Raw genomic sequence first — 25,987 nt, 5'->3', positions numbered from 1 at the left:
GACAGAAAATGCTGAAACACCTAAAGGCTGCAGCCAGCCAGTAATATGACGCGATAATAGCGGATGAACAGAGTACTGCATGCTACAAAATGGCCAGTGGCTCTGAAGACGATCGGCTTTCTTGGTCCACCTCGACCGAGGACGAACCATACGGATCCAAGCACAGCAGGTACTCAGCAGGTAGTCTGTAACTGCGATACCTAGTACCATGGAGCGTGGACAATGACTTTCGTAAAAAGGGGGTTGTTTGCGCATCCAATGAGATACTGCCGGTCAATCTGATTAGATGATGATCAGATTAGATCATATCTGAAGGAGGACAAGTGGGTAGCACGGTTGGTTGAGTCTTGAGTCTTGACTCATTCGAGCGGATTAGAACGGGTCGTCATGGAATGATGGAACAACTACCTAGATGCTCTATTGCGATTTTCCGACCATGTGGAGTTTCGGAGCATCGACTGTGGTTTCAGTCAGGGGTAATTACTCCTGTCGTTAACTGAGTACTACGTAACGATCGGCTTGTATTGAGAATCTATGAGCGAGTTGGAGCTATATGTTCTACTTGGGGAACATGGCCTGTTAAAGGCGCCTGGATTCATAATTAGGGAGAAGATGGTTGATCGATGAGTAGTCAGGAATATAAATTCCTTTTTGGTTTGCGGTTATCTGAGGATGTATCACGTCGGCGAAATGAGGTGGCGAGTGGTGGCGGGCTTGGGCCCTCTTGGCGTCAGAAACCGAAATTATCAATCGATCAGATTAGATAAACGAACCAAAAAAACTTAAAAGGGAGAAGAGAAGAACACTACCTCCCAGATGGAGTTTAGAAGCTGTCGGATCTGCGAACATTTTCTCTTCGTCTTTTTCTCTCCCTTCAATTTCTGGTATTAACTTTCTAGAATATGATGATCACCGAGTTGACCCAGACTTCAGGGCCGATCGGAAGGAGAAAGTCGAATGATTCATTTGTCTTAGTCCTACGTAAGCAATACGGGCATAGTGAATTAAATACTGTGGCATTCAGACTTGTGAGAGTCGAAGAAACCGTTGCTTCATATAGACCTGCGGCTGAGTTTTCAGCTCCTATTGAGAAAGGCGGCATGGTACGGGCTTACAACTACAGCGCAATAGTGGAAAAAACCTGCTGGTGCGACTGTGACCTTGCATGCAGGGTGCAGAAAATTCCCGAAGGACTGGACGAAAAGGCAGGTGAAAGACCGAGACACTGCGACAGTGGACTAGTAGCGTACTGTTCCTTCCGAGGATCGTTGTCGTTGGTCAATGATTATTGGTGACTAGTACGGTGCGTACGTTTCGGCAAACAGCGTTATCAGATGAAAGATTTCCGGCCACAAAAGTCCCACGCCAAGATACATGAGCTTGTAAATAGGACTTGGCAATTACGGCATGGACTTTGAGTCTGTATCGCTGATTCATGCGATCAACGGTGAATGGCCTTTTTTATTTTTATTTTATCATTTGACTTGAACTGGTCATAATCCTGCCTGCATTACGGAGTACGTTGTACGGAGGGCTCAAGTGGTCTCACTGTCTCACCTCGGTTAGAGACGCTGAAATTAATCAGATTGATAAGTTCTGATTGTCAAGTACACTTTCCCCAAACAGGCTGGAGAAGCAAATGGAACTACGTACCTAGAGAGGCACAGATCATGATGGGTCATAGTCGCTGCTCCACCGCTGGGTCTCTTCATTTCTTCCGTCTCTGTCACTGGCTACGCTCATGTCCGTCCATCCACTCTTTCCCTCTTTCCCACCGGTTGTTTGCTGCAGCAATTGTGTTCTTCTCATACTCTGCCTCACAAGTCACAACACACAAATGAGTCACTCTTTCTTACCCCCTGTCGCTGCGGCCAAAGTGGGGTTCCCTTCTTCTGTCTTTCTCTCATCGCGTCTCGCCCTTCCGTTAGCTTCTTCTTCTTTCCTGAGTTCCTCCACTCTGATGCACAAAGGGACCCTCTTTTATTCGTCCTTCCTTGTGTATATTTGGCCATGGCGTCAACGGAACCCGAGGACCAAATCTTTAATCAGCGCCGCAACCGGAGCCATCGCTATGGGAGGTCTTCCCCTCCCCTTTCAGTGTGTGCCGCCCCATATGCCAATTGTAGATTAGCAAGTGGCCCCTCATCCATTTGTTATTCCTTCTCTTCTTCCTCGTATCTGGGATAGTCTCCTGTCTTTTTACTTTCCCTCACAGCAATCTCTTATAGGACGTTGCGTTCAGTCACTGGATCTTGAGACGACGCTCCATGTTTAAGCTCAGTGTTGTCCTGTCGATGTTGAGATGCTCCTAGAATGTCTCTTTGACCCGAGAAATCTACCTGGCTTACCGGTGAGAACTGGCCTTCCCTGGGAGCTCGCGCTCATCAGTCAAGGCTCTTGTCGTTGAGCTAAAAAGGCTCATTCGCGGACGAGCATATCCTTCGCACGCTTTCCTGCAAGACATGACCATTGAAAAGCAACTTCGAATCAATTAATGCAGAGTACAACAGTGCATGGGCTGTCCCTATGCGAGTCGTCACGAATCGATAGACGTGAACTCTGAATACTACCGCGACCCACGATTCCTACAGACAACCACGCTTCTGCCGTCTCGCATCTTTTGATTGAGCTCGTGGTGTCCAGACATTCTCTGTCTCACGGAGATCATGTCACAGTCGTCGTCAGTCAATGTCGGCCAAAAAGGCTCCAATGGTGCCAACGGCACTCAAGCATCATCAGTAGTATGTCAATGGTTCCTCACATGCTTGAGGACCTGGAACAAGCTGACCTCCTGTTTACCTTCTTGAAAAGATGCAAAAAGTGACCAGGTATATCCCTACCAAGGATGACTTGGGCAAATCCTTCGCTTATTTGCGACTCCTCTTCTCCTTGGACTACACGATCGCCGATGTTCTGCTCATAATTGGGGGCTTATTTTTCGCCATTTGTGCCGGTATTCCCTTCCCTCTACTCGGTATCGTCTTCGGTGACCTGATCAACGACTTGAATACGGTGACTTGCAGCTCCTCGGATCGCAATTCTGCGGACCTCTCCTCGGCAGTGCGGACAAAGGTGTTGTATGTCATCTACATCACAATCGCAAACTTTTGTTTCATCTACGCCCACAGCACTTGCTGGTGTTTAGTGAGTGAACGCTTGGCACGCCGCTACCGTCGCCGTTACTTTGAGAGTATAATCAAACAGGAGGCCAACTTCATCGAATCACTTCCTTCGGGTGACGTTGTTTCGCGTCTGGTCAGCGACATTGAACTTGTGCAGTCCGGCACATCGGAGAAGGTGGGACTCGTCATCTCAACCCTATCATACTTTGTGGCCGCCTATGTGGTTGCCTTCATCAAAGTGCCCAAGATTGCAGGCATGCTAGTCTCTGTGGTTCCTTGTTTCTTCTTGATGGCACTTGGTGGGGGGCATTACATTAAGAAATTTGCGGGTCGTCTGGCCGAGAAGATCAATGCGGCCACATCCATAGCTTCCTCCAGTTTGTCGCATCTGACACTTGTTCATGCCTTCAATGCGAACGACCGGCTCGAGAAGCGTTTCGCCGGATACCTTCTACAGTCGAGGAAAGACGCCGTTAGAAAAGCTACTACTCACGCGGCACAATTGGGCTGCCTTTACTTCATCGCCTATTCCGCCAACGCCCTGGCATTCTGGGAAGGATCCCAATTGATTTCAAAATCGGTGGCTGACGGAAACTCCGGAGCCTCTGTCGGTGCGGTTTACACCGTTATCTTCGTCCTCATCGACGCCTCTTTCATTCTCAGTCAGGTTGCACCCTTCATCCACGTGTTCGCCTCGGCTGCAGGTGCTTCGGAGAGACTTTTGCAAGTGATCAACAGGCCTTCTGCCATTGATGGAACGTCTGATTCAGGCGACAAGACTGCCGCATTCGGTGAGGAGGATATCCGCTTTCGGGGTGTTCACTTCACGTATCCCTCGCGCCCGGATGTCCCAGTCCTGCAAGGCGTGACTTTCAACATCCCGCCCAAAAAGCATACAGCCATTGTGGGTCCTTCTGGAGGTGGAAAGTCCACAGTCGTTGCGCTCCTAGAGCGATTCTACGATCCCGATTCAGGGGATGTCCTGATCGGCGACAAAAATTTCCGGGATATCAATGTTAGGTACCTGCGTGGGAATATCGGTTTTGTACAACAGGAACCTTCGTTGCTGGATCGTACCATTCTGGAAAATATTGCATATGGCCTAGTCTCGTCTGCGGTGGAGCGGCATCAGCGGCTCACCCCCTTTATCCTCGACTCGAGTCTGCCCGATCTTGCCGAAAAAATTCGAGGAGGCGTTCCAGAGAAGGAGGCACTACACGAGTACGACAGCTGTGTGTCCGAGATTGTGGAGTTGGTCAGAGACGCGGCTGCCAATGCGAATGCGCTGGGCTTTATTGAAGCTTTGCCCTATGGTCTCGCCACGAACGTAGGTACAGCAGGGAATCAGCTGAGCGGTGGTCAGAAGCAACGAATTGCTCTCGCCCGTGCCCTGGTTCGAGAACCATGCCTGCTGATTTTGGATGAGGCAACTGCGGCGCTTGATTCGACGAGTGAGCAGCTTATCCAGGCCGCATTGAACAAGGTATCCGAGCGAGTTACGACTGTATCAATCGCCCACCGGCTAGCAACAGCCAAAAATGCGCATAAGATCGTCGTGGTCCAGAGTGGCCGTGTTACTGAGGAAGGATCCCACACGGACTTGGTCTCTCGGGGAGGGGTCTACGCAGAGATGGTGCGGCTTCAGAACCTGGGAAAGCTATCCGTGGAAGACAGTGTAATCTCCGGAGACATGATCAGTGAACTGAACGTGACTCCGGAAACACGACAGTTGTTGAACGAAAAACAAGCTTTAGCCGATGTTGACGGGTCAGACGTCACAGAGGACACGGTTGTTGCTGACACACCGCCGGTCTCTCGAGATGGAATTGAGGAGGAAGCCAAAAAAAGAAAGAAGAGAACACGGTCTGCGGGGTTCGTCACACGGTACACATTCGCCTTGATCCGTCCCAGCTTGCATTGGGTTATGCTAGGTCTTGCCATGTCTGTCATTATCGGCGGCAGCTACTCGGCAGAGGCTATTGTATTTGGTCACACGGTTGGAAGTTTGAGTCCTTGCAGGTCTGCTGAAGCCATCAGCCACGACGGCAACCTCTACGGATTACTCTTCTTCATCCTTGCTTTGGTGGAATTTGGTGCTAATGTGGTGGGTGGCTGTGCTTTCGGCTGGGCTGCCGATAAAGTGTTGTATCGCATTCGAGTGCTGTCTTTACGCTCGCTACTGGGCCAAACCGTGAAGTGGCATGAATCGGAGGATCGCACTCCTGGGACTTTGCTCACGTACATCACTGGTGACGCATCCGCGTTGGGTGGCATTACCGGCACAACCATAGGGCTCCTGCTGGCGACTGCCGTCAACTTGATAGCAGGTCTAGTGATCTCGTTCGCAATTGCTTGGAAGATCACGATTGTATTGTTTCCAACAATTCCGGTCTTGCTGGTATCGGGCATGATGAAGCTCCGAGTGCAAAAACAACTTGCCGAACGTCATCAGAAGGCGTTTGCGAAAGCTACAGCGGTCACCATCGAGGCCGTCGACAACATCCGCGCAGTTTCTGCATTCTCTCTGGAGAAGCAATCGTACCAAGTTTACGGTCGTGCACTTCAAGGTCCCTACCGGGCTACCATCAAAGCCACGTTCCACGGGAATGCATGGTTAGCATTGGCATTTAGCATGAGCAACTTGGTCTATGCCCTGGCATACTGGTGGGGGTCGAAACAGATCGCCGAGGGTCGCTATTCCCAGACGCAATTTTTCATTGTCATGCCAGCTCTGTTGTTTAGCACGCAGTCTTGTGGGCAGATGTTCGCCCTTGCGCCGGATATCTCGAAAGCCGGGGTGGCTTCATCCAATATCGTTGAACTGCTGACTACTCGTTCGGCAGAGGATGAAGTGTCTCCTGGATCCTCGCACAGCTTCCAGCCTTCCAGCAGCCTTCTCGAGGAGAAAGCCGTAGTGCAGGATATTGAGGCGCAGGAATATGCTCGCTCCGCACGGCAACGGGCCGCTGAAAGGGGTGGCATGGGCGCCCAACTGCGCGATGTCCATTTTACTTATCCACATCGCCCAGGACGCCCGGTCTTGAAGGGCCTCAATATTGACATCAAACCAGGCCAGTTTTGCGCTCTGGTAGGGCCTAGCGGATCAGGCAAGTCGACCACGTTTGCCATGCTGGAGAGGTTTTACCGGCCTAATGCGGGTGCAGTGGTCATCGACGGTGTGGACGTCACTCGTCAGGTCGGGACAGAGTTCCGCGATGATATTGCGCTGGTTCCTCAGGAGAACGTTCTCTTCGAGGGAACCGTCGCCTTCAACATTGGACTTGGCGCATGCCCAGGCCACGAGCCCACTCAAGAGGAGATCGAGGAGGCATGCCGCATGGCCAACATCCACGATGTCATCATGACTCTGCCCCAGGGGTATCAGACAATGTGCAGCCATGACGGCAAGCAATTCTCGGGTGGACAGCGCCAGCGACTGTCGATTGCCCGCGCACTGGTGCGCAAGCCTCGCTTGTTGCTGCTGGACGAGTCGACAAGCGCGCTAGACGTGGAGTCGGAGAAGCGAATTCAGGAAGCGCTGGCGACCCTGGCAGGCCGGACCACAGTTGTGGCCATCGCCCATCGACTGAATACCATTCATCGGGCCGATCAGATCTTCTTGATCGAAGACGGCAGATGCGCTGAGCAAGGTACACACCAGCAGCTGATCCAGCGCAGCGAGACATACCGGACGAGTGTGATTCACCAGTCGCTGGAGACTTGAAATTACTTTTAAATAGAAGGGACACGGAAATAAGCTTATATCGGGATTCGTATATACTCTCGTGTCTTTTGCTTGAACTGTGGGACACCGGATTTGATGGCAACGGCCGGTGAAAAGTACAGCATATATCCCTTTCGATATAGTTTGATAAATCTGACAGCATAGACATTAGCCAATAGAGCGATTTTGAATTCAGGAGTTGTTTCATAACCAGCGTACAACAAGGGAACAGGAAATCATCTGGTTGTCCTGGTTAGCTGAATCTCTTCATAGTCGCGCTCGATCGGGCGGTTTGCAGCGTTTCAGCCTTCCTTCCCGTGTGTCTAGACTAGCCGATGGAGAGAAGAAATGGATCTGTCTAGTGTGGGGGAGCGCAGACTGGTTAGGCCCTTGGCCCTCAGTCTCGATTATCTCTCTTTCCAGAGGGAGGTCAGGGCAGGCGGCACAGCTGGAGCGGCTGTTTCAGGATTGTCAGAGAACAAACGGGACGGTCGCAGCGGCTGATCAGACTCGCTTTATGGCGGAGATTGGTTTTGAGATGAGATGTAGGGTGGAAGAAGTGAAAGCTATACTTTACTTTACCGGCTTGGCCACTATCAAGTTGATCTTTGTCTCCAGGGGGGTAGAGAGGTATTAACTAGATCGCGATGCAGGCAGACTAGTGTCCACGATCTTATGTCGTTAAATTGCACGACGAAGATAACGAGATCTAGTAACAATTTGAATTATGCTGGAGGGGATGAAGGACCGGCATATTTATAGCACCACCTGGAACAACGGTAGATGGATTGGGAGTTTCATCCATCTGATGTGGTTGACAATAACAGGATTAGTTCCAACAAAATGTCCATTATGAATATCACTATGAATAGAGGATTAGGCCAGTAGCATCTAGTATTCTCGTAGATAGATAGAAGCAAAGTGACAGCAGTAACAGAGATGCCCCCATTTTAATATTATTTCATCCCTTCGCTTTTGTGTCTGTATCCAACCTCCTGTCTGTCTACCATCTCTCGTTCCTCCCTCCCTCCGCCCCTGTATCCATCTGTCTTCTCATCTTCTTGATTTTTCCATCGATAGAGAGGTAATCCTATCATTATCATTCTCATTCTCATTCTCATTGTAATACATAACCCTCCTCCGCCCACGTGTTTACTTTGCTTTCTACAGTCGAGACCATTCCGCCTTTCTGCTGGTACACCGCCCGAGTTTATCTGAAACAATCTCCCAGAGTTGTCGGTACTGCTATTATCTGTCTATCTACTAGTCTAGACACTTCTGTTCTCCCTGACCCAACAAACAACACTTTGTTTCGCTTCAGCTGAGGTAGGCTATCCTGTCTGATATCTTTTCCATCTTCCTGTCTATTCTAATCCTTCTCGACAGGCGTGTTTCGTCTTTGATTCCTTTCTTATTCCGTTTGTTTTCCCACAACCCCCCCTTTAAACCTCTTTCTCTGCACTGTAGGTATGTTCTCGTATCGCCGCCCCAAATCCTTTTCCGGTTCCCCTCTCCGAGGTAGACCACCCCTCCCCCCCTGTCTATCTGCTTTGTTGTTCATTTGCGGGACACAGGCCAGGGATCCAAGGCAGGTGTTGTCTGCATGGGAAGTCCTGGGCTGAGTCTGGCGTACGAGTATGTGCGTCTGAGATATGCTTTACAACTCATCCTCTTGCCTGCACCCCTTGTTACCTTCCCGGCTGAATTGTGGTCGTCGTTCCTGAGCTGACATTTTCTCCCGCTTCCTAGCGTATCAAGCCATTCCTTCCGTCTTCCTGAAAAAGCCCTTCTGAGCCCTCGCTATTGTTACCACGACCCAATCATTCATGATTTTCTGATTCAGTATAATCTACGGAGTACAGCCTATGGTTTGGAGTCGGTTGAATCTGCTGGTATCGGCCCCTCCTAATTGATCTTGCCCGATTCGCTTGGTTCGTTGTCAGCCCGTTCGACTGTACCTCAAGCGTCTTCTTCAAGCTTGTCTTGCCGATTTGCGACATATTTCGTTCCGGATGCTCTAGCCGCGCTTGACGACTTGATTGCCTCCCTACCATTGTGCATATAACGTTGAAGGCGCGCCAGTCTTTCGCCTCCTAGCATTTCGGAGACGCTTTCTGCCCTCCGCTTTATACGATAGCTTGTACGCGTCAATTGAGTGCCAAGGTACAGAATGGAGTCTCCAGGCATGTTCCCGGAGTCTCCTATGGAACAAGATGATGTTCCCTTTCCCTGTAAGGGTTGCGGAGAGGTATGCGCAAATTCTATTCGAACTAGGGGCAACTTTTTTCGCGCGCTAACTTCCACTTTCCACCGGACAGATTCTCGAGGAGGGCAAGGCTTTCGAACTTGGTGAGTTGCTTTGGCCGACATGGGCCCCCATCTTGGGCAAGAACTTCGCTGACAACGTCTCTTCCCGTAGCGGGCAACCGATGGCATATCGAATGCTTCTGCTGCAGCACATGCGGCACGCTTCTCGACTCGGACGCACACCTACTGCTTCTCGGAGACGGATCTTTGATCTGCAGCAATTGTACTTACAGTTGTAGCTCGTGTGGAAACAAGATTGAAGACCTGGCCATTTTGACGGGTGAACAAGCCTTCTGCGCTCAGTGCTTCCGGTGCCGAAACTGCAAGAGGAAAATTGAGAACTTGCGCTATGCTCGAACTTCCCAGGGTATCTTCTGTATGGACTGCCATGAATCGCTAATGCAACGCCGGAGGAAAAAGAAGGCTGGTATACCCACTAGTAAAAAGCAAGGGCCGGGCGTGAAGCTTGACAAATCGCTGCCCTCCCTTCCGCCGGAAGAACCTGAGTCGCATCGCGCACCAGATGACTCGATCGTCGATCATTATCTGGATGACGCAACATCTCGTGGGGCGCCGGACAGTGGGAGGAATGAGCGCCCTCCTATTTCTCGCCAGCACACCGATAATCAAGGTAAGCTCATGACTTGAAGATGCGAATCACGCTCCGATTACTGACTTTGCGTACTAGCAGATAATTTGATACTTCCCTCGAGCACCTACCGAAGCAACCGTCACTCAGTCGTACCACGTGAAGCGGAACCGGACAGCGGAGGAGAATTCCTCATACCTGTCGCATTTGACCCTTCAGAAGAAGGACGGTCCTCGCGCACTCAGTCACCTCCAACGGCTCACGGCCACGATCGCCCGGCTGGGAGCGCATCGCCCCATATCGCGTACCAGGAAAGAGGACGGGAACGGACCGACGTTGACTCCACTCGCTGGCGCAGAGACGATGTCGCAGCCAGTGCAAACACGTCACCTCGTTCTACTGATAATCTCCAGCGGGGCACGTCGAACCGGAGCTCCAGAGCTGATCTACCCATCAATCTCAAGGAGACCAGCACCTTCTCGACACCAAGTCCCGAGTCTACCAAGTCGAGCGCCCAATTCAAGGACGGTTCAACCGTCGACTCTGGAGGGTCGAGAACCCTGGATAGTTCTGTGACCGCCCTGTCTCGTCCGTCAAACGAGCTTCGTGAGCTGCATGAGAAAGGCGGGTCAGTAGATTCTACACGCTCATTTCCGTCTTCAAGCAACGTGCAACCTCATCCGAAGCGAGGAGATTCGTTGGAAAAACGACACCACCATATTGCCCGAAAAGAACTCGGACCTCGACCGCCCTCCGTCACTCAAAGCGAGGACGGAATTGAGCGGCCCACGGAGCAAACGGCCTCCAAGAAGAACACCCCGAAAGCTGGCGAATCACCTCGTACTCCCCGCAGTGTTGCTAATGCGGAGCCGTCCCAACAGCATGCCCGTCATGGCTCGATTAGCACTCTGCAATCGGACACTCATGGTCCAGGGTCGCCGTCGTTGTTGCGGTACAGCGGTGGGGGCGATTTCTCCCTGGAAGAAGATATGGCCCGGATCATGGGGGCAGACGAATCGCATGCTGCTCAGAACAGCGAATCTTTCTTGCGCCGCGTGTCGAACTCGGTGCGGCATGGCCGGAGCTTCAGCGATAAGGGCTCTCGCGTCTCCAAAGATGCCAAGTGGCCCAAGTCCCCCGTCAATGGTACCACACCCGTTCCCGATGCCGGCAGCCCCTCGGGTTCCCCGGGGGCGTCGCACTCAGAAGAAGTGGCGTGGCTCCGAAGCGAACTACGCAAAGAACGTCAACGTGTCTTGGAGAAGGAACAGAAGATTGCAGAAATGGAAGCTGTCCTCAACGCGACGGCCGATGTCAAGCAGGTGAACACCGAGCTGAACGAGAAGCGGTCCACAATGGTCGTTCTGGATGCGAAAAAGGAGATTGTCATGCGAGAACTCTCAGTCTTGACCGATCACTTAGAAGCGGAGAAACGTGGCGCCAGCGGGCCTCTTGACCTTGGAAAGATTACCAGCAAGGTCCTGCGTGACTTCGTTGAGTCGCTCCATAAGCTGAAGGAGTCGTTTACACCACAGGTCGAGGAGCTGGTTCAAAAGCGCAACGACACAGCGGAAGAGCTTGCCAACTTGAACCGCATGAAGGACAAGAGCTTTCAGGAGTTCGAGCAACTGTCCTCCAAGAATGCTCAGTTGGCCGAACTGAACAATCAGCTGGTGCATCAGATTCAAGAGCTCTACAAGGCCAATTCAGTCGAAGGCAACCGAGGTGCCAATGGCCTCGGCATCTACTCCCACGGCAAGGAAAAGTCGCTGTCCGCCATTGATGCACTGAAGGCCGCCAACAATGACCTCGCTGCCTCTGTATCTACTGCCAATCTGTCCGAGGAAGCTGAACCGGCTACTGTCGTTCCAGGACCACAGGTCGTTAGTATCCGCAAGGGACAACCTCGCAAGTTCAACTGGAAGAAGGGTGGACAGAACGTCGCCAAGGGCGTTACAAAGGGTATCAAGGGCGCCTTCATGTCAAGCGACAGCAATGCCGCCCAAGATGCCAACCCCGGTCTCCCACGCTCGCAGACCCAAGATCCTAGTCGTCAGGGTTTCGGATTCTTTGGAAATCAGAAAAACAAGCAAGCTGGGACTCGAATGCCTCAGACTGATAGTGTTCCGGCTCTAGCAGATCTCTCTCCGACTGGTATGTATCGGTGTCTTGAAATGCCTCTGACAATAAGCTAACCTCGTTAGCAGCCCTGTTTGGTACCGATTTGGAGCAGCGCATGGAGCATGAAAAGAGCATTATTCCTGCAATTGTCACCCGGTGTATTCAGGAAGTTGAACTACGAGGTGAGATTTTATGCTCTTGTTATTCTGAGATTATACACTAATCACCATTGGATAGGAATGGATATGGAAGGAATCTACCGTAAATCAGGCGCAAGCTCGGCCGTTCAGACCATTCGAGAAGGGTTTGAACGGTCTCCTCAGGATTACGATATCTCCGATCCCGATCTCGATATTCATGCGGTGACCTCGGCTCTCAAGCAATACTTCCGGAAGCTGCCAACGCCTCTCATCACTTATGAAGTGTACGAAAAAATCATCGACACCGGGGAAATTACCTCAGCGGAAGCTCGTATTTCGGTTCTCCAGAAGAGCCTTGCAGAGCTGCCGCGTGTCCACCAGGATGTCCTGGAATTCCTGGTGTTCCACTTGAAGCGAGTAGTCGAACGCGAGAAGGAAAATCTGATGACAAGCCAGAATATTGCCGTCGTCTTTGCACCCACAATCATGAGACCGGAGAGTTTGGCCCGTGAAATGACTGACGTGCAGAAAAAGAACGAGGTATTGAAGTTTTTGGTGGACAACTGCCAAGAAGTCTTTATGGGCATGCAGAGCTGATTAGGCTCGAGCTGGTGGCTAAACGTCCCGTTTTCTTTCCTTTCTTACCTTTTCAATGTTTTCTTTTTGGGGCAGGTTTCTTATCATATCCTTTATACCGTCGCAATGTACATATATCGCGACTATGGTCTCCCTTCATCTCTTCACCCTCGATCTGTTTCTCCCCCAACCTCCGGCCCTCCTCCGATGATCAGCGAATTCGCTCGATACCCATTGATGCATTCTCGCAGCATATGTTCTTAGTCCCCTTGCCGTTTTAGAGTATTCATTCCGCAGGCCGAAGATATTTATCTTTTCAATCCATACAAAAGCATGCCATTGACAGGCCCGGACTGTGTACTGGGAGCCTCCGGGAAGAGAACCCACTCCAGCTTCCCGAACCTTTGCTCGTATCCCAACTAGTATCCCACTTCGAGGCGCGACGGAATCAGCCGTTCATGAGCCATTCAATATCACCTGAGTAGATTTCAGCGTCAGTTTAGCATCCGGCGGTGGTCCTGTTAAATCACGCCGACCTCCCGTTGTAGTTTCGCGACTAAAAGGCTAGCACAAGCTGGAATAAGGTAAATAGATTGACCTGGAAAGAATGGAAAAGATCTAGTTACGTTGAGAACCGACTTTGGCCAATTCAGATTATCTCGGAATCGAGTTAGCTTCATTAGAGTCATGCTCTTGCATCAAAAAGTCTCATCTTCCAACCGCTCTACCCGTCGGATCACACTAGGGCTCTGCTCATCAATGAGATCGTCTGTCGTGTCGTTCACGCCGGCAGTGAACAACAAGTCCTCAACAATACGCTTGGATGCTTCCTTGGCTGTGTACCTCTAAATTAGCATGATGCCGTACAGACGCAAGTGGAGGGCGAAACATACCCGGTGTCTTCATGAGTCGACTCTGTGGAATATGGAATTGCATTGTCTTGGGCGGGCTCGGTCCAAAATTCTCATCCTCCTCATCGTCAAATTCCTCATCGCTGTCCCAGGCAGAATGCTTGCCACCTCGGTTCTTGGCCGGGGTTAGAACGCTCATTCCCGGCTTCGGGGTGATGCGGAGGTGGCCGCTGGGACGCCGCTTACGGGCGGTACCGGGAGTTGTGGCTTTGAGAGGAGAGGAGAAAATCTCCGCGTGTAGTTGCGGCGCTTCGGGCTCTGGGCTGGAGATCGGAGAGTCGTCGAAGGTGTATTTTGATGTGGATACCTTCGGGGTGACGGTGAATTTGGAGCGGCTGGTTGCGGTGCTATAGCCTTTGCCTAGAGGGGTGGCTTGCACGCGGTAGGTCTTGTCGAGGACCCTATGCATGACGGGGCCTGATGTTTTTTGGTGTGGATTGCGGCGGGCGTCTGAGGGTAGTTCATGTGAGGCGGGGGGAACGAACGGTGAAGAAGACATGAGGGTGTCGGGTGGGTTGCGCGCGTAGTCGTGTAGTCTTGGAGGACGACCTGGTGTGCTCGGGAGGTTGGAGTCGTCCATGTCGAAGGGGGGATCGGTTTCGTGGATCTCCTGCTTGAGTGTTTCGTAGGGGGATGTATATGACACATCGGAGGTTATTGTTGCGTCTTCATGTGGTCTCTCATTGGTGGCTACTCGAGGCGTACTGTGAGAGGACACGCTGAGGGATGTGAGCTCAAGGTCGTCAGCTCTATGGTCGATGTCGAGGCGTTCAGAGGACGGCGTTTCGTAGGACACGGTATCGGTGAGGTTGCTGTGGGTAACGTCTGTGGAATCCTCTGTGACGGTCTGATCTTGCGTTGTATCTTCGTCGGGCCTCTCTTCGTAACCAGAAAGAGAGACGTTGGCGCTGGCCTCGAAGAATTGTTTCCAAAACTGGTCGCATGTTAGCTTTGACCGAATGGACATCTTCCGAGTAACCAACCTTTGCACCCTCCCAAACATCTCTCGAATGTTCCGCATATTGTTCGACTAGAGGGAGAATACTCGTTGTAACGATTCGGTGAGCTTGGCTGAAGTTATGGTCGATTTCTGTTCGATTGGAAGATATCGGGTCAGCTTGGAAGGAAGGCAACTGGTGGATGGACGGTCATTGTTTGTTTACCTTGCAGGGTTAGAGTGATAGATTGCTCAAGCTTCTCCAGTTCCTCCGTCAGCGTCAGGGGACGCTGAGAAATGGACGACGGACGAGACATAATGCTGGCTTGTCTTTTGAAAACGGATTGTTCGACCTTCGATGAGACGCCTGGATCCTGGCATTGATCCTCGGGGTTCGTTGTTGGCGTCTGAGACGCGGGGACAAAACACGGGATGCCGAAAGCGGACGATAGATAGGGCTGGTGGATAAGGGTTGCTGACATCACGTGGGGCGTAGCGGGGAAGCGCCGGAATGACGGTGTCACCTGTTATCGATCATTTATTCTTCTGCCTGCCATGCAAGGTGAGGAGGAACTGAACAAGAGAAGAAGGGGCAACAGGTGGTCAAGATGCCTTCACCAGTCGCAAAAGGTATGATAAACTCGTTTCCTTACAGAAATCACTTATCCATTCTTACCTCCGAGATTCTACTATGTCCCCGACTAGCTGGGGCGGTGTGCTTATCAGTATACTACTATGCTGTCGACATGATCAATCGGCAGCTCGATAGTTTCGGCGTTCTGGATTGAAAGTTTTTTATATACTGCTGGGCTTCGCTAACTCTGTGATGAAGGGATAATCATAACCGTTTCAGCGCTCGTCGCTGCTGGTATAGCGGTCTATGAATCGCCCCAGTTCCGAGAATGGCTGAACAATTCTCGTCGTAAAATTGCGCTGGCTTTACACAATCTTGGAGATGAAATCCAACCTCGAGACTCGGCATCTTCCCTCAGGGAAGATATTTCTATGATGGAAGAGGTGGGTCCGGCGGCAGAAGAACGGAGAAGGATTGCTCGCGAGGAAATCCAGAAGAGAGCTGCTGCTCTCGAAGAACGTCGAAGGCGACGACAGGCTGGTTTGTGTGGATCTTTTGATGCCCTTGTGGATGAAAATGGCAATCTGTTGGGGTCAGACAGTCAGGATGCGACTTCCAGTACGCTTGCGAACTCGACGGCTGTGGACTTGCCATCATCGCAGCTTGTCCACCGAGGAGTCAAGGAGCCGGATGTGTCGGCTTCCGTGGGCGAGATCACACCGGCTGACACCGTGACCGACAATGATAAACTACATTTAGAGATTCCATCTACTGGCAACCGTTCCGCGTCTCTTGTCGATCTTACTCCTACCTCTGATGATACAGATATAGACTTTTTCGCCTCAACTAGCGACAAATCGGAAGAAGCCGAGCGGTCTGTGCTTTCTTCCACAGCAGATCAAGAAAGAAGAACATCGTCAAGTCATACTGAGGAAGAATCTCAAACCATCTATGACCACCCTGAATCATCACTTATAGACACCAATCGCGAGCTCCGATCGCCGTTCTCTGACCTATCCGAACTGAATACCACGGGTTTTGAGCAGCGAGAACGTTCGTCTACCCCGTCTACCGCTGATAGTTTCAGCCACGTTTATGAGTCCGCTGAGGACGTAACATCAGATGACACTCTGAGTGACCTCGGAAGGACCATGGATGGTGTTGCCACTCCAGCCAGTTGGTCGGAGGTTGGTAGTGTTGTTAGCAACGAAGACTTGGGTCAACATGGATTTTGAGGCGAGGCGCAGGAAATAGCTGAAACTATGGGCTGGGTCACTAGGAGTTGGGAACACAAGGATTAATATGGCTGGACGGAGTTTGTGGTCTTTGGCGTTATACTCGGGGTATCATTTTGGCTTGCTTTGATTTCCGAGGATGTCTATGTAGATAACAGGCTATCCAATTGCTTCGGAGCAAGTTTTGATTAGAAAACGAACACGAACTCTGCTTTAACCTTGAGAATCGCGTAGTCTCGGGTAAGAGAAAACTAAAAGTCACTGTACCAGCTCTACCACCTATTGGGCGCGGTGAAACAAAGTCTGGGTACGTGTCGGATGTGCTTGGACATCATGAGCCTCGGCTCCCGCTCGGCTTTGCAGCAGTAGATAAACCTCAACTTTTTGCCTCTTCTTCTATAACAATTGATATCTTCTGATTCCCTGCTCAAAAATCTCCTACAATTCCTTCCTCCCTCAGTCTTGACTTCTGAATATATACCCCGTAAGTCATACTTGATTTGCCCCGAGTCTACCCATTAGTCAGAGCTCTCCGCATACTTGAGCTTTCCCCGCAACACCTTCATTCTTTTTTTGCCACCAACCGTTGTATTTTATGATATTCATCCCACTGTTGGCTCGCACTTACAACCTATAGAATCACCGTCACAATGGCTGCAGATCGCCTAAGCTCACTTCTGAACCACCTCCGCCCCTCCGGAGCAAGCGGAGTCTCCGCCATGTATGCTTCATCCCCGGCCCAACGGCGGATCATCACATACTGACCAACGCCAGCACCCAGAAGAACCCGGATGACGTTGTCATCACCCTTGCGCTGCGGACGCCGCTTACCAAGGCCGCCAAGGGCGGCTTCAAGGACACCGAGCTGGACTACATGATCTACGCTCTGCTGAAGGAGGTAGTGCAGAAGTCCAAGCTCGACCCTGCGCTCATCGAGGACGTCTGTCTGGGCAATGTACGTTTTTTCCACTTTGTTTCACTTGTACGCGGGAGAACTCCCATTGACGGGTGTGTCAGGTCAACGACGGCAAAGCCGCCTATCTCGTGCGGGCGGCCGCCCTCGCCGCCGGAATCCCCCACACAGCCGGCGCGTCCTCGGTCAACCGGTTCTGCTCGTCGGGGCTCAAGGCGGTGCAGGACATCGCGAACCAGATCCAGCTGGGTGCGATTGACGTGGGCGTCGCGGTCGGCGCGGAGCTGATGTCTGCGGGCGGCGACCGGCTCCCGCGGCCGTTCAACGAGGCGGTGCTCAAGAACCAGGAGGCGGCGGACTGCATGCAGCCCATGGGCCAGACGTCGGAGAACGTGGGTGCGGACTTCAACATCACGCGCGAGATGCAGGATGCGTTCGCGGCGGAGTCGTTCCGGCGGGCCGAGGCGGCGCAGAAGGCGGGCTGGTTCAATGATGAGATCGTCCCCATCACGACCAAGGTGAAGGATCCCAAGACTGGGGAGGTCAAGACCGTGACTCTTACCCGCGACGAGGGCATTCGGCCCGGTACCACCGTGGAGGCACTGAACAAGATCCGGCCTGCGTTCCCGCAGTTTGGGAACCGGACGACGGGTGGTAATGCCAGTCAGGTTACTGATGGAGGTAAGCCCTGCACAACCCGGCCTGCACGTCTCATATCGATGTACTGATGAAAATTTGTCAGCTGCTGCTATCCTGCTCATGCGCCGATCCAAGGCGATCGAGCTCAACCAGCCCATCCTGGCCAAGTTCTGCGGCGCGACTGTCGCCGGTGTGCCGCCCCGCGTGATGGGCATCGGGCCCACTGCAGCGATCCCCAAGTTGCTGTCCAAGTTCCACCTGAGCAAGGAGGACATCGACATCTACGAGATCAACGAGGCCTTTGCCTCGATGGCCGTGTACTGCCTGAAGAACCTCGGTCTGGACCATGCCAAGGTCAACCCGCGCGGTGGTGCGATTGCGMTTGGCCACCCGTTGGGCGCGACGGGTGCCCGTCAGATCTGCACGATCCTCAGCGAAGCGCGGCGGACGAAGAGCAAGATCCTGGTTACGAGTATGTGCATTGGCACTGGCCAGGGAATGGCTGGTTTGTTTGTGAACGAGCAGATTTGAATGTATATATATCTATTCACAATATTTCCAAATGCAAATACAAAATGCAAGGGTATTAAATAATCGTCACATCATGCCATGTCGTCGTATACCATAAGCTTGAAGGAACCTCATCTATCACCTCCCTGTGCCCCTCCCCTCTCCCTCTCCCTCTCCCGCTCTCTCCGCATCCTCTCCTCCGCCGCGCGAGCTATAATCTCCCGCCGACTCTCCACACCACCGCTCTCATCCCTCAGCCCCCCGAGCACAAACTCGCCCCCTGTCCACCCCCTCTCATCCACCACGGTCACATCCTTCTCCCGCTCCCAATCTCCCGGGTTATAAAACTCCTCGTCCGTCAACCTCCTCCCCCCATGTTTCCAATCCGCCTGCTCAACCTCCTTCTCGATCTGCGCCGTCAGATCCCAGAAATCCCGATCATGCTCGCTGAACACACAGTGCGCCAGCTCGTGGCACAGCGTTTTGCGAATCGTCCGGTAATCGCGGTATCCGTCGTACGCATCCGTGCGCAGCCGCAGCTCGATCACCTCGCCTTTATTCCGGTTCAGGCCGAGCGTCCGGGACTCGCTCGTCGTGTGCTCGGCCGGGTCCATCTCCGTCAGCAGCGGGACCGAGAAGCGGTGCTTTGCCATGGCCGCGCGGATGCCCGGGTCGTCGCGCAGGCGGGCCAGGAACTCCAGCGACCGCGACGGGTTGGGCAGGTATGAGAGCGGGAGGAGCCGGTGGAAGGTGTAGGTGTTGCTGCCCCCGCTTGAGAGAGTATGGATGCCGCCTGCTGTGCTGGGGGCGGGGCGCTGGGAGCGGTGTTTTGCGGCGGCGGCGGCGCGGGCTTCGAGGCGGCGGCGGGTTTCGGCTGTTTGGGCGTTCAGGGACTCGATTTCCTGGGCTGGGTGGCCGAGGAGGGTGAGTTTGAATTTGGGGGAGGTGAGCGGGAGGAGGGTTGAGAGCGGGGTCGGCGCGAAGGGGTGCTTTTGCATGCCTGGTTTCGGTGCGATGAGGAGTTTCTGGTTCTCGATGGGGATGTTGAGGGTTTGGGCGATGGTGGAGGAGAGGTCTTGGAGGGTTGCGTCTGGCGGGAGGGTGAAGGTGTGTGGCTTGCCATGGTGGTGGACCGTTAGGGTCATATCTGGAGTTGATGAGTCGGTCATGTTGCAGCTCTTCTAGTCAAGATGAGCCCGATCTGGGTGAAATGAGAGTGGTGAAGAGAATAGATGCAAGATTGGAGTTGAATATATGCTGGAGGCAACAGTTCGATTACGTTCCACGGCGATTGCGTTTGTCAGCGCGGAGATAAGAGATAAGCCAATAGGATCACATGACCTTGACTCCTGAGTCCTGAGGCAGTAAAACAGTGCCCCTGAGCTCGTGGGATCAGCGCAATCTAATCCACTCTAACTGGGCACACTAGTGTCTGAAGTTGATCACCTTGATATTCTGAGGATGATTGTGGGGTACCCCTGAGGTATTCAAGTGTGAATGCAATGGCTTCTGGAGTATTTGTGAGGCAGGACTATGCAACGAGTGACGCTGAACGCGTCTGGGCTATGTACAGGATGTTAGATATAGAATGCACCAGCAAAGGAAAAGGTCAAAGAACACCAAAACACCAGCCCATCTGCCATAGGTAAATCCCGAAAAGCACGCAAAACTCCTCGGCAGATCAGCGCACAAATGCTATACGTGCGAATGAAGATCCATGTCCACAATATGTGACGATAATGGCCGTATCTGGGATAACTCGGTATGTTTTTAAGGAGAACGATGTCGCAATCACCGCCTCTCATATTGGCGATCGTCGTTAAGTTTGTCTTTGGCGATTTCGTCGTTGTCAGAAACCCATTGTTCCAGGTCAGGATACCATGTATGACTGTACCAATTAGTCATGCGTTTCAGGTGTGAAGAAATGCAGGAGAATGCTTACTCGTGGTACCTGGTGCTTGTCAACGCTTTCTGGGTATATTCTCCGATTAAGACAGAATCGTAGTCAAAGGGGATCTTGGCTGGCACGCCTTCAAAAGTCGTCTTGCGCAGGGGGTAGATATCCCCAGTCTGATACTTGTGGTCGTTTTTGTCCTGCCACAGAGTGGGTTTCTCCGGCTCCAACCTACTCAGTCCTGTGATGTCAATGTAGAGACCCGTCCGCCTGTCGATCCACCGCGCATCGATAATGTTGAGTCCCTCGCCCCGTTCACGCTGTCGAGCCCAGGGGTTGATGTCGAGGAGGTAGCTCCGCTCCACGTCGGAGTCGGCAGCCGTGTAGTGGACGACGGTTTGGTTGAAGTTGTCAGCCAGGTGCAGCAGGGTGGTATCCGGCACTTGTGTATCCATGTCCCAGTCCCAGGGTAGAACCTACACATGTCGCCAGCGTTAGCTACCAGTCCCTGGACTTCTATGCCAGAAAAGTAATGTACCTTGCCATTCCACCACCACCCCAGTAACGTGCCGTGCGCAATCCAAGTCTCAAGGCCATGCTCATTGAAAAAGTTGAGATAGGCGCGAATCATATGCGTCAGGGTCTMGGAGCGCTGCTCGTCGGGGACAGGCTCGGTGAAGAAGCGCATGTCGTAGTGACCCAGGGTATCGTCATTGCCTGGTTCATGGAAGTACTTGAACTCTTGCGACTTGTTTAGGCCATACTTCTCCCACAGGGGATCGTACTCAGGTTCGTGAGTGAGAAGCTTGCCATGGTTGACATGCTCGTGCTTGCTATTACTGCTGTCCTGGTCGGAGAAACGGACGGGAGATGCCACGGCCTCTACTGACCATATCGCAAGAATGCTGAGTGGTAGGATCAAAGTGATCATGTCTGCCGTGAATTACTGAGTATCGAAGTGGTCAAGAAGGGGTATATGTGGCCGGTGGATGTCACGTCTCTGTTCGCATACTGGATTCTCGGAATGCGCCACAGAATATCGCTCGACAGTGACTGGTCCAGAATAATCTTCAGTCAATTGATGGATGGACAACTGTGCAATTGGGACGAAATGGAAACTGTCGTGATCGCGTGCCTTGAATTAGTACAATTAGACTGCAGTGCCCACGGCTGCCAAGTGTAGCGACAGTGTAGGAGAATGTGACAATTAATGCAATAAGATTAGATTATATAGAGAACAAGGAATTAGAGCGAGGGAAAGAAAGAAAGAAAGACTAAGAAAGGAATAGGCGAGGACAATCAGATTAATAGATAAGAGTATGAAGAATCGCAATGGTCCAGTCAGTCCCCAGTGGTTGATCCGACAACTCCGCCGCCCATGGCCTTTTTTTTCCCAAGATTCTCCCAAGACGGGGGCCAAAGGGAGATCGATCCACTGATGCTGGAGTAGGACAGTTGGTGATAGGGGTGACCAGGCAAGGAGTGAGCATTCCGTGGTTTGAAGAAGTGAATGTAGGCGGAGTGTTACATCATAAGGGATTGACGACGTCAGGAGTAGACGGAGAAGGAGAAGCCTCGTTCGTTACTTCGTACTCGTACTTGGGATGAGATCATCAGATAGACTAAGGTGCCTCTCGTAGACACCACCAAAGCTCTTGCAGAATGGAAGACAACGATGTGATTTGATAAGGAACCATGGATGATCCCCATCTCCCACGGTTCTTTAGTCGCCCATCATCGCGTGCCAACTTGCCGGTTTTGTTCGCTCCACTTGGCACTGTTCATCCTACTACTACATTAATACTACTCCTGCTGGATAAGTTGAAAGACGACCATAATGCATCAGGATGTCTTCTGAGAGTCTACACAATCTAATTCTCCATTATCATTTAACCTGTCCCTGACATACTGGAGTCAAAATATTCATCCCTGGCTGCTGGCTGAGGAGCGGGACGGGACCAAATTACTGCCAAGCCACTAGACCAGGAACAGCCATCGAAATCGGCTGTCTCGGTCTTCTTATTTGCCTGAATCCATGTACCCTAGCCACCAGCTATCATCCGTGCGATCATTGAATAATAATACTGATAATATCACCTCTCTCACGTCTAGATGCTATATCACCTGCCAATTCTACTCTGTGTCTACTCATTGTTTGTTACATTCATATTCTAGTCAAGATGTAATGCAACAGCCAAGACCGACTCCACCTCTTGGGTACGCTGGTCGCTGGATGAAGGAGTCTCGGCACTGGGCAGTTGGAGGACAAATTCTTGGCAGAATAGGTGCCATTTTATCCAGGCAGCACAATGCATCGCATGCATGGCCTTATGCACCATACCTGAAGCATAAACTATTTACAACTGGACCTCCGGAGGCTCCGGAGCAGATATCTGGAACGAAGAATTCGAGTGGAGTAGACATTAGTATAATTAGATACATATCATGAATCAGGTCGTTAGTTAATAAGAAGCGCATCCGCCCATTCCCGCCAGTTTTCTAACTGTCTGGATCTATGTTGGTTTTTGCCTGAAGAATGAAGAACGAAGAAAGAAGAGGAAAAAAAAAAAGAGAGACGATGACCGCCTTAGATGGCAGCCACCATAACATCCTTCTTCTCCCCATTATTCGTCGACTTGACGCTCTTCCACTCCATCAACAAGCTGGCCGCAAACGCGACCACCACGAGCGCCAAACTGACCCGATATGAATCCCGCAATCCACTCATGTAGGCCTTGATCACGCCCGTGAGCTGGTCCGACTGGTCCAACCCAGCCAGCACGTGTCTCATCTCCGTGGCGCCCGCCTTGACAATCGCTGCCGGGTCAACAGCGGGGGCATACTTGCCCAGCCCGGTGATCAGGCCGTTCTGGAAAACGGACTGGGCCACCGCGATGAACAGCGCGCCGCCCAGCGTCTGGAAGAACATGACCGCCGCCGTGCCGATGGGGATATCCTCTGCCGGCAGGACGGTCTGGACGGCCGTCATGGGAATCTGGAACCCGGCGCCGACGCCTGCGCCCAGGACGATCTGGTAGCCGATCCACTTGCCCGTGGAGATGTCGATCTCGTACATGGTGATGAGACCGGCTCCGATGGAAGCGATGGCAGTGCTAACAATCAAAAACGGCGTGTAGTAGCCCACGGCGGTGACGGCGCCGCCAATGACTACGGAGGACACGACGGTGGCCAGCATCAGGGGCAGGAGTTGGATGCCGGATTTCATGGCCGAGGAGCCCTTGACACTCTGGAAGAAGATGGGCAGGTAGTAGACGAGGACGAAGAATGCACCGCCGAAGAACAGACAAAAGAGTGTGGCGGCGAGGACGGAGCGGTTCTTGAACAAGCGTGGTGGCAGGGTGGCCTTGTCAGCCATCTTGACCTGCGAGAATGCAAAGAGGATAGCCATGAGGCCGAAGCCGATGAACAGGCCGATGATCCGCGAGTTGTTCCAGGGGTACTTGTTTCCTCCCCACTGCAAGGCGAGCAAGAGGCAGATGATGGCAGGGATGAGGAGACTGGCGCCGATGAGGTCCAGCTGCCGGATCCGTTCGAGGATGGGAGTACCGGAGAACTCGTTCTTGTCGGGGAGTCGGAGAACAAACAGGATGACGGCGATCGAGATACCTCCAATGGGAAGACTGCGGGGCGGTCAGTATTTTCTTTTTTGGCAGGGTGGAAAGGGCCACTCACTTGATATAGAAGCACCATCGCCATGAAACACCATCGGTGAACGCACCGCCGAGCAAGGGTCCGGCAATCGAGGCAATACCCCAGACCATGCCAAACATACCGAAAACAAGAGGTCGCTTAGGCAATGGGACTATCCAGAGTCAGATTGGCGTCTTTCCAAGACCATACGCAGAATGACCTACCAGTCACTGAGATGATGACCATGGCTCCGGAGAAGATACCCGCAACACCGATACCCGCAATGGCTCGGCCAACGATCAAAACGGTACTCGATGGGGCTACAGCGCAGATGAGCGATCCTATTTCGAAGATGAAGACAGCTATCAAGAAGGCCCATTTGACCTATACAGTTTCACCCATTAGCAACGACCCAGCAGTGAGCACATTTAGCACGGGGGAAAACCCACACTAAAGATTTTATAGACGCGACCGTACGACGGTTGCAGCGCAGTCGATGTGAGGAAGTAGGCACTGCCATACCAGGCAATGTCTTCAATACTCTTGAACTGATCGGTGATCTTGGGGATGGCAACTCCGATAATGGTCTGGTCGAGGGCTACCAGGAAGACAGCGAGATACAGACCGAGGATGATGACGACGACTTTGGAGAATGGAGGGTATTCGACCTCAGGTTCCTCTTCGGTTTCCTTGACGTCCAGTTTTTCCTTCGGGACGTTCTCGACGTCGACGTCCGTGACGCTGGACGCTGACGCTGACGCTGCCATTTTGATTCGTCTGTTGCTGAAGTATCTATGCCGGGATGTGATGAGCAAGATAAGATGTATCCGCGCAAGGTGATCCCTTCAGGCGAAAAAAAAGGAGACTGCCAGGAGTTCTGTGTTATGTTCACCTCAATTGAGAAAGCTGACAATCCGACTACACAAGGTCCGTTGTTGAGATATTATATAGGAATTTTCTCTTTGTCTCTCGTTCAGTTACCCCGTAATTACGGGCTAGATCGGGGGACGGAGGAATCGGTTTACCCTAACCCACGTCAGATGAATTTTTTTTAGGAGGCTCACCCCGTCCTTAACCATGAACGTCAATCTCCTATACGAAAAATGAGCCACTCGTGGATCGTCTTTACCCTGAGAGGAAACGCTAGCATCGGACATCGGTCGCAGAATATGCCGATTACGTGCAGCACTACGAAATTTTCCGTCCTTGGGTACTCCAAATACGGGGGTGAACCTGGAACACACGCAGCCAATGATCGGGTCGGCCAGACTCGGCGCCAGACCGATTACCAATCAGGCTTTGCGCCATGAGTCACCAGCTGGGTATCATTATTCATTTTTCTTCACTGGCAGATTGTTTTGAAATTTGCATCTCAAAGCAATGAGTTGATTCATGGATTCATGGATTGACTGACTTGAGTAAGTGAGAACTTTTCTGGTTGTTGTTCAACCTCAGGAGAGGGAGACAGGAGATTCTGGAATCATCCGGTAGCCTACAATCTTAATGGATTCGGGTTCCACCTCTGTTGCAAGTCATAATGATGTGCATCTGGGCTATAATGCATGAGTCACCAGCCACTACGCCGTCAGGTATCAATAAATGGAATATGCGCAGCTTTGAGCTTCCATCCAGGTATCCCATGGTAACTATGCCACTAGTATGATTCAGCCTGTGCTAGAAAAGTCCACCAGCACAGTCCAAGCTGCTCGACTCCATAGGGTGGAGTCAACGGACTTAAGACGTTAACCACCGACTCGCCGTTAACGAGTTGAATATGTCATGCTTGAAACACCCGCCAAGACCGTTGGGTTCGGAAAGGTGCGATGAGTCGGTCCGCCGGATTTTTAAGCAATCCAGCCTGGCTTGACGGCTTGACGCGATTCCGTGAGAAGCTAACCCCATGAGAACACGAGATCGACCCGACGAAGGTCAAGTGATATGACACGTCAAGTCGGGAATATACAGGTATTGCGTTGTAGCCTACATGCTTACATGAAATGATGGACTTGAAGAAAACAAGAGAACAATTTGGTTGCCTGAACTCTATCCACGCTTCATATATCTAAGTCTTCTGTCGTGTGATTTTCTTTCCCTCATGAATCATAATCTGATATGGCGACAGTCATGCGAGCCACGATTTCAGT

The 25,987-nt window shown here is 51.9% G+C and overlaps 8 protein-coding genes across 8 annotated transcripts; 4 read left to right on the top strand and 4 right to left on the bottom strand.

The window, feature by feature from the left end:
* Positions 1 to 2,666: 2,666 nt before the first annotated feature.
* On the top strand, positions 2,667 to 6,846 carry Aspvir_008625 (ABC transporter ATP-binding protein; the record flags this gene model as incomplete). Its single annotated transcript, XM_043271793.1, has 2 exons — positions 2,667 to 2,741; positions 2,812 to 6,846. 2 exons carry the CDS (start codon positions 2,667 to 2,669, stop codon positions 6,844 to 6,846), a joined length of 4,110 nt encoding a protein of 1,369 aa, XP_043127728.1.
* Positions 6,847 to 9,016: 2,170 nt separating this feature from the next.
* On the top strand, positions 9,017 to 12,600 carry Aspvir_008624 (putative Rho GTPase activator Rga; the record flags this gene model as incomplete). Its single annotated transcript, XM_043271792.1, has 6 exons — positions 9,017 to 9,094; positions 9,165 to 9,195; positions 9,266 to 9,784; positions 9,842 to 11,896; positions 11,950 to 12,045; positions 12,101 to 12,600. 6 exons carry the CDS (start codon positions 9,017 to 9,019, stop codon positions 12,598 to 12,600), a joined length of 3,279 nt encoding a protein of 1,092 aa, XP_043127727.1.
* A 677-nt stretch (positions 12,601 to 13,277) lies between these two features.
* Positions 13,278 to 14,909, bottom strand: Aspvir_008623 (DASH complex subunit ask1; the record flags this gene model as incomplete). The annotated part of the gene is made up of 4 exons (XM_043271791.1): positions 13,278 to 13,414; positions 13,473 to 14,424; positions 14,474 to 14,580; positions 14,654 to 14,909. 4 exons carry the CDS (start codon positions 14,907 to 14,909, stop codon positions 13,278 to 13,280), a joined length of 1,452 nt encoding a protein of 483 aa, XP_043127726.1.
* A 126-nt stretch (positions 14,910 to 15,035) lies between these two features.
* Positions 15,036 to 16,236, top strand: Aspvir_008622 (uncharacterized protein; the record flags this gene model as incomplete). The annotated part of the gene is made up of 2 exons (XM_043271790.1): positions 15,036 to 15,057; positions 15,260 to 16,236. 2 exons carry the CDS (start codon positions 15,036 to 15,038, stop codon positions 16,234 to 16,236), a joined length of 999 nt encoding a protein of 332 aa, XP_043127725.1.
* A 650-nt stretch (positions 16,237 to 16,886) lies between these two features.
* kat1 (putative 3-ketoacyl-CoA ketothiolase (Kat1)) lies at positions 16,887 to 18,319 on the top strand (the record flags this gene model as incomplete). Its single annotated transcript, XM_043271789.1, has 4 exons — positions 16,887 to 16,957; positions 17,011 to 17,191; positions 17,254 to 17,830; positions 17,892 to 18,319. 4 exons carry the CDS (start codon positions 16,887 to 16,889, stop codon positions 18,317 to 18,319), a joined length of 1,257 nt encoding a protein of 418 aa, XP_043127724.1.
* Positions 18,320 to 18,429: 110 nt separating this feature from the next.
* Aspvir_008620 (putative zinc metalloproteinase) lies at positions 18,430 to 19,467 on the bottom strand (the record flags this gene model as incomplete). The annotated part of the gene is made up of 1 exon (XM_043271788.1): positions 18,430 to 19,467. One exon carries the CDS (start codon positions 19,465 to 19,467, stop codon positions 18,430 to 18,432), a length of 1,038 nt encoding a protein of 345 aa, XP_043127723.1.
* Positions 19,468 to 20,089: 622 nt separating this feature from the next.
* Aspvir_008619 (putative mannosylphosphate transferase (Mnn4)) lies at positions 20,090 to 21,123 on the bottom strand (the record flags this gene model as incomplete). The annotated part of the gene is made up of 3 exons (XM_043271787.1): positions 20,090 to 20,186; positions 20,241 to 20,668; positions 20,731 to 21,123. The coding sequence occupies 3 exons, from the start codon at positions 21,121 to 21,123 to the stop codon at positions 20,090 to 20,092; spliced, it is 918 nt and encodes a 305-aa protein (XP_043127722.1).
* Positions 21,124 to 22,779: 1,656 nt separating this feature from the next.
* On the bottom strand, positions 22,780 to 24,610 carry Aspvir_008618 (MDR family MFS transporter; the record flags this gene model as incomplete). The annotated part of the gene is made up of 4 exons (XM_043271786.1): positions 22,780 to 23,833; positions 23,886 to 24,015; positions 24,068 to 24,227; positions 24,293 to 24,610. The coding sequence occupies 4 exons, from the start codon at positions 24,608 to 24,610 to the stop codon at positions 22,780 to 22,782; spliced, it is 1,662 nt and encodes a 553-aa protein (XP_043127721.1).
* Positions 24,611 to 25,987: the final 1,377 nt, after the last annotated feature.

Source organism: Aspergillus viridinutans (assembly GCF_018404265.1).
Source record: "Aspergillus viridinutans IFM 47045 DNA, scaffold_7, whole genome shotgun sequence".
NCBI lineage: Eukaryota > Fungi > Ascomycota > Eurotiomycetes > Eurotiales > Aspergillaceae > Aspergillus > Aspergillus viridinutans.
The sequence above is the reverse complement of the archived record's forward strand: the minus strand, read 5'-3'. Positions and strand labels throughout refer to the sequence as shown.